This window comes from Lithobates pipiens, unplaced genomic scaffold (assembly GCF_037356315.1).
Source record: "Lithobates pipiens isolate NorthernLeopardFrog02 unplaced genomic scaffold, aLitPip1_a1.2 Scaffold_96, whole genome shotgun sequence".
Lineage (NCBI taxonomy): Eukaryota > Metazoa > Chordata > Amphibia > Anura > Ranidae > Lithobates > Lithobates pipiens.
In genome coordinates, this window is record NW_027507919.1 from 733,594 (window position 1) to 742,803 (window position 9,210).

General features: G+C 45.6%; 2 protein-coding genes across 2 annotated transcripts in view; one reads left to right on the forward strand and one right to left on the reverse strand.

Moving 5' to 3' along the window:
* Window positions 1-4,309, forward strand: part of LOC143973772 (killer cell lectin-like receptor subfamily B member 1A) — a 35,787-nt gene extending 31,478 nt beyond the window's left edge. Inside the window, exon 7 of the mRNA XM_077474618.1 lies at window positions 4,015-4,309. The gene's annotated coding sequence lies outside the window, so the exon portion shown is untranslated. The remainder of the gene's footprint in view (window positions 1-4,014) is intronic.
* A 2,821-nt stretch (window positions 4,310-7,130) lies between these two features.
* Window positions 7,131-8,948, reverse strand: LOC143973768 (beta-1,3-galactosyltransferase 5-like). The gene has a single exon (XM_077474614.1). It carries the CDS (start codon window positions 8,626-8,628, stop codon window positions 7,645-7,647), a length of 984 nt encoding a protein of 327 aa, XP_077330740.1. The 5' UTR covers window positions 8,629-8,948; the 3' UTR covers window positions 7,131-7,644.
* Between the last annotated feature and the right edge of the window lie 262 nt (window positions 8,949-9,210).

The window sequence follows — 9,210 nt, forward strand, 5'->3', positions numbered from 1 at the left end:
TACATCAGAGTGGCCCACTGAGCTATCGGCCCACCGGGAAACTCCCGGTTGTCCCAATGGCCAGTAAATGCCTGTATAGAGAGGATCACACATGGAAGATCATATAGAGGGGATCACACATGGAGGGTCATATAGAGGGGATCACACATGGAGGATCATATAGAGGGGATCACACATGGAGGATCATATAGAGAGGATCACACATGGAGGATCATATAGAGGGGATCACACATGGAGGGTCATATAGAGGGGATCACACATGGAGGGTCATATAGAGAGGATCACACATGGAGGATCATATAGAGGGGATCACACATGGAGGATCATATAGAGGGGATCACACATGGAGGATCATATAGAGAGGATCACACATGGAGGATCATATAGAGGGGATCACACATGGAGGGTCATATAGAGGGGATCACACATGGAGGGTCATATAGAGAGGATCACACATGGAGGATCATATAGAGAGGATCACACATGGAGGGTCATATAGAGAGGATCACACATGGAGGATCTTATAGAGGGGATCACACATGGAGGGTCATATAGAGAGGATCACACATGGAAGATCATATAGAGGGGATCACACATGGAGGATCATATAGAGGGGATCACACATGGAGGGTCATATAGAGGGGATCACACATGGAGGATCATATAGAGGGGATCACACATGGAGGATCATATAGAGGGGATCACACATGGAGGATCATATAGAGGGGGTCACACATGGAGGATCATATAGAGAGGATCACACATGGAGGGTCATATAGAGGGGATCACACATGGAGGATCATATAGAGGGGATCACACATGGAAGATCATATAGAGGGGATCACACATGGAGGATCATATAGAGGGGATCACACACGGAGGATCATATAGAGGGGGTCACACATGGAGGGTCATATAGAGGGGATCACACACGGAGGATCATATAGAGGGGGTCACACATGGAAGATCATATAGAGGGGATCACACATGGAGGATAATATAGAGGGGATCACACATGGAGGATCATATAGAGGGGATCACACATGGAGGATAATATAGAGGGGATCACACATGGAAGATCATATAGAGGGGATCACACACGGAGGATCATATAGAGGGGATCACACATGGAGGATAATATAGAGGGGATCACACACGGAGGATCATATAGAGGGGATCACACATGGAGGGTCATATAGAGGGGGTCACACATGGAGGATCATTTAGAGAGGATCACACATGGAAGATCATATAGAGGGGATCACACATGGAGGGTCATATAGAGGGGGTCACACATGGAGGATCATATAGAGGGGATCACACATGGAGGGTCATATAGAGGGGGTCACACATGGAGGATCATATAGAGGGGATCACACATGGAGGGTCATATAGAGGGGGTCACACATGGAGGATAATATAGAGGGGATCACACATGGAGGGTCATATAGAGGGGATCACACACGGAGGATCATATAGAGGGGATCACACATGGAGGGTCATATAGAGGGGGTCACACATGGAGGATAATATAGAGGGGATCACACATGGAGGATCATATAGAGGGGATCACACATGGAAGATCATATAGAGGGGATCACACATGGAGGATCATATAGAGGGGATCACACATGGAAGATCATATAGAGGGGATCACACACGGAGGATCATATAGAGGGGATCACACATGGAGGGTCATATAGAGGGGGTCACACATGGAGGATAATATAGAGGGGATCACACATGGAGGATCATATAGAGGGGGTCACACATGGAGGATCATATAGAGGGGATCACACATGGAAGATCATATAGAGGGGATCACACATGGAGGGTCATATAGAGGGGATCACACATGGAGGATCATATAGAGGGGATCACACATGGAGGATCATATAGAGGGGATCACACATGGAGGATCATATAGAGGGGATCACACATGGAGGATCATATAGAGGGGATCACACATGGAGGATCATATAGAGGGGATCACACATGGAGGGTCATATAGAGGGGATCACACATGGAGGATCATATAGAGGGGATCACACATGGAGGGTCATATAGAGGGGATCACACATGGAGGATCATATAGAGGGGATCACACATGGAGGATCATATAGAGGGGATCACACATGGAGGATCATATAGAGGGGATCACACATGGAGGATCATATAGAGGGGATCACACATGGAAGATCATATAGAGGGGATCACACATGGAGGATCATATAGAGGGGGTCACACATGGAGGATCATATAGAGGGGATCACACATGGAAGATCATATAGAGGGGATCACACATGGAGGGTCATATAGAGGGGATCACACATGGAGGATCATATAGAGGGGATCACACATGGAGGGTCATATAGAGGGGATCACACATGGAGGATCATATAGAGGGGATCACACATGGAGGATCATATAGAGGGGATCACACATGGAGGATCATATAGAGGGGATCACACATGGAGGATCATATAGAGGGGATCACACATGGAGGATCATATAGAGGGGGTCACACATGGAGGATCATATAGAGGGGATCACACATGGAAGATCATATAGAGGGGATCACACATGGAGGGTCATATAGAGGGGATCACACATGGAGGATCATATAGAGGGGGTCACACATGGAGGATCATATAGAGGGGATCACACATGGAGGATCATATAGAGGGGGTCACACATGGAGGATAATATAGAGGGGATCACACATGGAGGATCATATAGAGGGGATCACACATGGAGGATCATATAGAGGGGATCACACATGGAGGATCATATAGAGGGGGTCACACATGGAGGATCATATAGAGGGGATCACACATGGAGGATCATATAGAGGGGGTCACACATGGAGGATCATATAGAGGGGATCACACATGGAGGGTCATATAGAGGGGATCACACATGGAGGATCATATAGAGGGGGTCACACATGGAGGATCATATAGAGGGGATCACACATGGAGGATCATATAGAGGGGGTCACACATGGAGGATCATATAGAGGGGGTCACACATGGAGGATAATATAGAGGGGATCACACATGGAGGATCATATAGAGGGGATCACACATGGAGGATCATATAGAGGGGATCACACATGGAGGATCATTTAGAGGGGATCACACATGGAGGATCATATAGAGGGGGTCACACATGGAGGTGTTTTTGTTCTGTGTCCATATTAGGGAGATTCACCATCATTTCCAGTCAGAACAGGAAGTGATATGAAATCTCCCCAAAGGGGACACAAAATAAAATTTTAGGTCAGTAGAGAACGGTGGGAACCTCTGACCACATCTTTATTGCTGTCTCCACATTTCTTGTCCCGGTGACAACATCTCCCCCCCCATTTCCTGTATGGGGGTCACCGGGACAGGAAGTGAGGGAGAGTCTCCCCAGAGATGAACACCCGGCAGACATGTGACCTCTTCCTAAGGATGGAGTTGGCCTTCACACTGCTAATAGTTGGCCATAGCAGATGTTCCATGACTAACAGAGCTCCTCCCAGTGACCACAGAAGGACCACCCCCTCCCCCAACATCTGCACCATGTGATCCCCCAATACTCATCCCTCTCCTGGTTTGGTAACGATCCCCATGAATGTTTCATTAGATCTGCTCTATCAGTATAAGCAATACCCATTGATCCTGCTAGAAATCCAGTGCTGTCCTCCAAGACTAAAGGACACCCCCCCTATGATAATGAGATGAGTAGCAATGGGGAGGTGCTCTGTAGTCCTACCACACTTCTTTTTCTCTGGTTTTCTCTCCAGGTCGAATGTCACAAAAATCGCATGAATAAGGCAAATGCTGCCACTAGATGGAGCTGACGATCATAATACATGTGTTTAATTCACCTATTCTCATCAGCTCCATCTAGTGGCCATACCGTGGTGTTTTCCTGATCCGCTGCTTTGTATATGAGTGAATAACATTCGACGTGGAGAGAAAATAGCGCATGTTTCACAAGACAAATAGATTTTTTTTTTTATGTCAGGATTTTGGGTGAAAATAAAGGCAGAAAAGGAATGCCGTCGCCTCATGTCAGGACCGGAACTCTGCAACAGACAATGATTTCGTTCTTCGCTTCGGATCGATTTGGGAATCACAATTTATTTCTGGTCTCCAGAAGTTTTCTTTGACATTCATTGCTGTCAGAATTTCACATTTTTATCAGCACTTTTTAGTACCAGCGAGTTCGATGTGTCCATTAAAAAAAGTCATAAATCCCACCAATCCCAACTATTCCCCCATAATTACTTGGGAGCGTAAAAAAAAATAAAAAAATTATATATATATATATATATTCTTCCATTGAAACTGTAAGCAAATTCATTCTGTGTGAATGGTGCCAGATCGAATGTTCTTGGGATATATTCTCTGAAGGTCGAATATTAAACTGTATAAAAAAAAAAATAACACTGTGAATGGGGAAAATACTACATAATGACCACTAGATGGTAGCTGAATATCTTCGAAAAACAAGTTTGCTCCTCAGCTCCATCTAGTGGCGCTGTGTTTTCCTTATGCAGGGAATGTTCTCAGGCTATAGTCTCTGTAGATCGAATGTTAATCTCTTAGAAACACTGTAAATGGGGAACATACTGCATTGCGACCACTAGATGGAGCTGAGTATTATAGGAGGTACGTGCGCTCCTCAGCTCCATCTAGTGGCGCTGTATTTTCCTTATGCAGGGAATGTTCTCAAGCTATATTCTCTGCAGATCGATTGTTAAACTTTAAAAAAAAAAAAAAAAAAAAAAAAAAAAAGCACTATGAAACTGCAATATGACCACTAGAGGGAGATGAGTATTATAGTGAAAAGGGAGGCTTCTCAGCTCCATCTAGTGGTGATGTATTTGCCCTATTCAGGGAAGGTTCTCAGGCTATATTCTCTGCAGATCGAATGTTAAACGGTTAAAAAAAAACACTGTGAATGGGGAAAAAATGCATTACGACCACTAAATGGAGCTGAGTATTAAAGGAGGTACGTGCACTCCTCAGCTCTACCTAATGGCACTGTATTTCCCCTATTTGGGGAATGTTCTTAGGCTATATTCTCTGAAGGTCGAATGTTAAACGTTAAAAAAAAGCACTATGAATGGGGAAAATACTGGTTTATGACCAGTAGATGGAGCTGAATATCATAAAAAATAAGTGTGCTCCTCAGCTCTACCTAGTGGCGATGTATTTTCCTTAATCAGGGAGTGTCCTCGGGCTATATCCTCTACAGATCGAGTGTAAAACTATTTTAAAAAAACACTGTGAATGGGGAAAATACTGCATTATGAACACTAGATGGAGCTGAGTATTATAGAAGGTACGTGTGCTCCTCAGCTCCACCTAGTGGCGATGTATTTCCCCTATTTAGGGAATGTTCTCAGGCTATATTCTCTGCAGATCGAATGTTAAACTGTAAAAGAAAAACCACTGTGAATGGGGAAAATACTGCATTATGACCAGTAGATGGAGCTGATTATCATAAAAAATAAGTGCGCTCCTCAGCTCCACCTAGTGGTGATTTATTTTCCTTAATCAGGAATGTTCTCAGGCTATATTCTCTGCAGATCGAATGTAAAACTTAAAAAAAAAAACTCTCTGAATGGGGTAAATACTGCATTATGAACACTGGATGGAGCTGAGTATTATAGAAGGCACATGTGTTTCTCAGCTCCACCTAATGGTGATGTATTTCCCCTATTCAGGGAAAGTTCTCAGGCTATATTCTCTGCAGATCGAATGTTAAACTGTAAAAGAAAAACCACTGTGAATGGGGAAAACACTGCATTATGACCAGTAGATGGAGCTGATTATCATAAAAAATAAGTGCGCTCCTCAGCTCCACCTAGTGGCGTTGTATTTCCCCTATTCAGGGAATGTTCTCAGGCTATATTCTCTGCAGATCGAATGTAAACCTTTTTTTTTAAAAAAAAACACTGTGAATGGGGTAAATACTGCATTATGACCACTAGATGGAGCTGAGTATTATAGAAGGTACGTGCGCTCCTCAGCTCCACCTAGTGGCGTTGTATTTCCCCTATTCAGGGAATGTTCTCAGGCTATATTCTCTGCAGATCGAATGTAAACCTTTTTAAAAAAAAAAACACTGTGAATGGGGTAAATACTGCATTATGACCACTAGATGGAGCTGAGTATTATAGAAGGTACGTGTGCTCCTCAGCTCCACCTAGTGGTGATGTATTTTCCTTAATCAGGAATGTTCTAAGGCTATATTCTCTGCAGATCAAATGTAAAACTTTAAAAAAAAAACCCACTGTAAATGGGGTAAATACTGCATTATGAACACTAGATGGAGCTGAGTATTATAGAAGGTACGTGCGCTCCTCAGCTCCACCTAGTGGCGTTGTATTTCCCCTATTCGGGGAATGTTCTCAGGCTATATTCTCTGCAGATCGAATGTTAAACTGTAAAAGAAAAAGCACTATGAATGGGGAAAACACTGCATTATGACCACTAGATGGAGCTGATTATCATAAAAAATAAGTGTGCTCCTCAGCTCCACCTAGTGGTGATGTATTTTCCTTAATCAGGAATGTTCTCAGGCTATATTCTCTGCAGATCGAATGAAAAACTTAAAAAAAAAACACTGTAAATGGGATAAATACTGCATTATGAACACTGGATGGAGCTGAATATTATAGAAGGTACATGTGTTCCTCAGCTCCACCTAGTGGTGATGTATTTCCCCTATTCAGGGAATGTTCTCAGGCTATAGTCTCTGCAGATCGAATGTTAAACTGTAAAAGAAAAAGCACTGTGAATGGGGAAAATACTGCATTATGACCACTAGATGGAGCTGAGTATTATAGAAGGTACATGCGCTCCTCAGCTCCACCTAGTGGTGATTTATTTTCCTTAATCAGGAATGTTCTCAGGCTATATTCTCTGCAGATCGAATGTAAAACTTTAAAAAAAAAAAAAACACTGTAAATTGGGTAAATACTGCATTATGACCACTAGATGGAGCTGAGTATTATAGAAGGTACGTGCGCTCCTCAGCTCCATCTAGTGGTCATAATGCAGTATTTACCCCATTCACAGTGTTTTTATAATACCCATACTTTCTATAATACTCAGATGGAGCTGAGTATTATAGAAGGTACGTGTGCTCCTCCGCTCCACCTAGTGGCGATGTATTTTCCCTGTTCAGAGAATGTTCTCAGGCTATATTCTCTGCAGATCGAATGTTCATAAAAATGCAGTGAATGGTGAAAATACTGTATTAGGTCCACCAGATAGAAGTGAATATCATCAGAAAAATAAGTGTGCTTTTCAGCTGTATTTTCCCTATTAAAAGTTTTGTTTTGTTCATGAATAACATTCGATCTGCAGAGATTATAACCTGAGAACATTCGATTTTGCAGTTTTGATGATGAACAAACATCTATGAATTTCTTTTCTCTCTTCCCCTCACACCAGAGAAGACGTTGGTTGTGTTTGGCGGTTGTCCAGAATGAGGATTGTTCTAAGTTCCTCCACGGCCACCGATCCTGCTGACCTGCAGTGGAAGACGGCAGGTAGAGGGATGAGAGTCTGAATGGTGCCTGAACGGTGGGATTGGGGTGACGGAAAACACAATTTTCAACGATTTGGCCGGCTTCCTTGGTCACCTCCAGTGCGCCACCTCGGCGCTGTGGTTGCAGGACGTCCTGGTCCTTCGAAGGTTCTCCAGCGCCAAGGCCTGGTCCTCTGGAGAGAGTCCGCGGATCACCATGAGGAAGCGGTAGTTGCAGACGCTCCATTTTAGATTGCGTTGGGCAAACCTGGGGCTGGCGAGAAGCCCGATCCCGGCCCTCTCCGCTAAAATCCCGAGATAGGCGTCCTCCACGGGGATGGGAGGAACGGTCCTTGCGGCACGTAGGATGGACTTGGCCGCGTGGAAGGACACGATGTACCCGATTCCGTTGGCGTACGGCGGGTACAAATTGGGCTCGTACTCCCGGTATGAAACGTACCGTTCGCTGAGCGGATCCCGAATGACGACTCTCTTCTTCTCCGGGACGGCTGAGCCCACGTAGAGGTGGCCACTACTACCGGGGCCGCGGTCCCTCAGGAAGGACGGGAGGTAGTGCGTGTTGACGAAGCAGTCGTCGTCTGTTTTCAGAATGTAGCGCGGCCGGCACCTATCCGCCGCCCACTTCATGCCGTGCATGACCTTTAGGGTTAGGTTACGGTAGGAGTCCAGGTAGTCCCCCATGAGAATATCATAACTGGCCTTCTGCTCATTGTGGATGCGCCAATCGAGTTCTACATCCAACGTCCGTCCGACTAAAAACACCACCTGCCAGTTGTCCACGGTCCTTTCGGTTGGAGAGGCCCACGTCCTCCGTATGGCCTTCCGGGAGTCCTGATGGTCGGGCTTTGAGGCCACCAAGATAAGAAGGAGAAGCTCCGTCCGGCACTCGGGTTCCGTAAGCTCCTCCGAGAAGAGAGACGGGAAATTAATACCTTTTCCTCCGGATGGCGCAAAGTCGAAAAACCGAAACCATCGTTCCAGAAGTTGGGACCGCGAATTCCAGAGCTGGAGGAAGGAGAAGCAGACGGCGACGCAGAGGAGAACCTTCAAACACCAAACCCGTCTGATGGCCATCGAAGGGGAGGTCTACATCTTCCTGAACGTAGAGTAGACCTCTCTGATGAGAGATACACCAAATGATCGCCGATTCCAAGGGTCAGGGTACAACGCACGGCGTGTCACAACCTCGCCTGGCATCCAGACTTTGTATTCCTGCCCCCCCCCCCCCCCCTTCGGATTCAGCGAATGGGAAAAGCTCCTGTCCCTGGAGGATGAATCTTCTACGAGGTCCCTCTCGAAAAGCAATGCAGGAATTCCCCATCGGAGGCTCCCAACATTCAGCATGTAAACAGCGGCCATGTGATAGGAATGGAGCCAAGCCCGGCCTCCAGTCCTTTATCATACAAATCGGTGAAAGGCCATGCCAGATTGTGGTTGGACATTGTCCTGGGATCAGAGAATAAAAGGGACAAGGAGGGGGGGGGGGGGAGGGAGAGGCTGGTTGGGGGGGGGGGGGGGAGGGGGGAGTTTGCAGAAGGGATGAATAGAACAAGTCTTCCTCTGTAATCCAACATAAAAGACTCTCAAGTTACAGCAAACAAGGGAGGCTGGGCAACTTAGACCAGCGAGGAGGAGATAGAGGCTGAAAACACATCT

Excerpts from the sequence above, each read along its gene's own strand:
- LOC143973768 (XM_077474614.1), bottom strand. The coding sequence starts at position 8,628 with ATGGCCATCAGACGGGTTTGGTGTTTGAAGGTTCTCCTCTGCGTCGCC.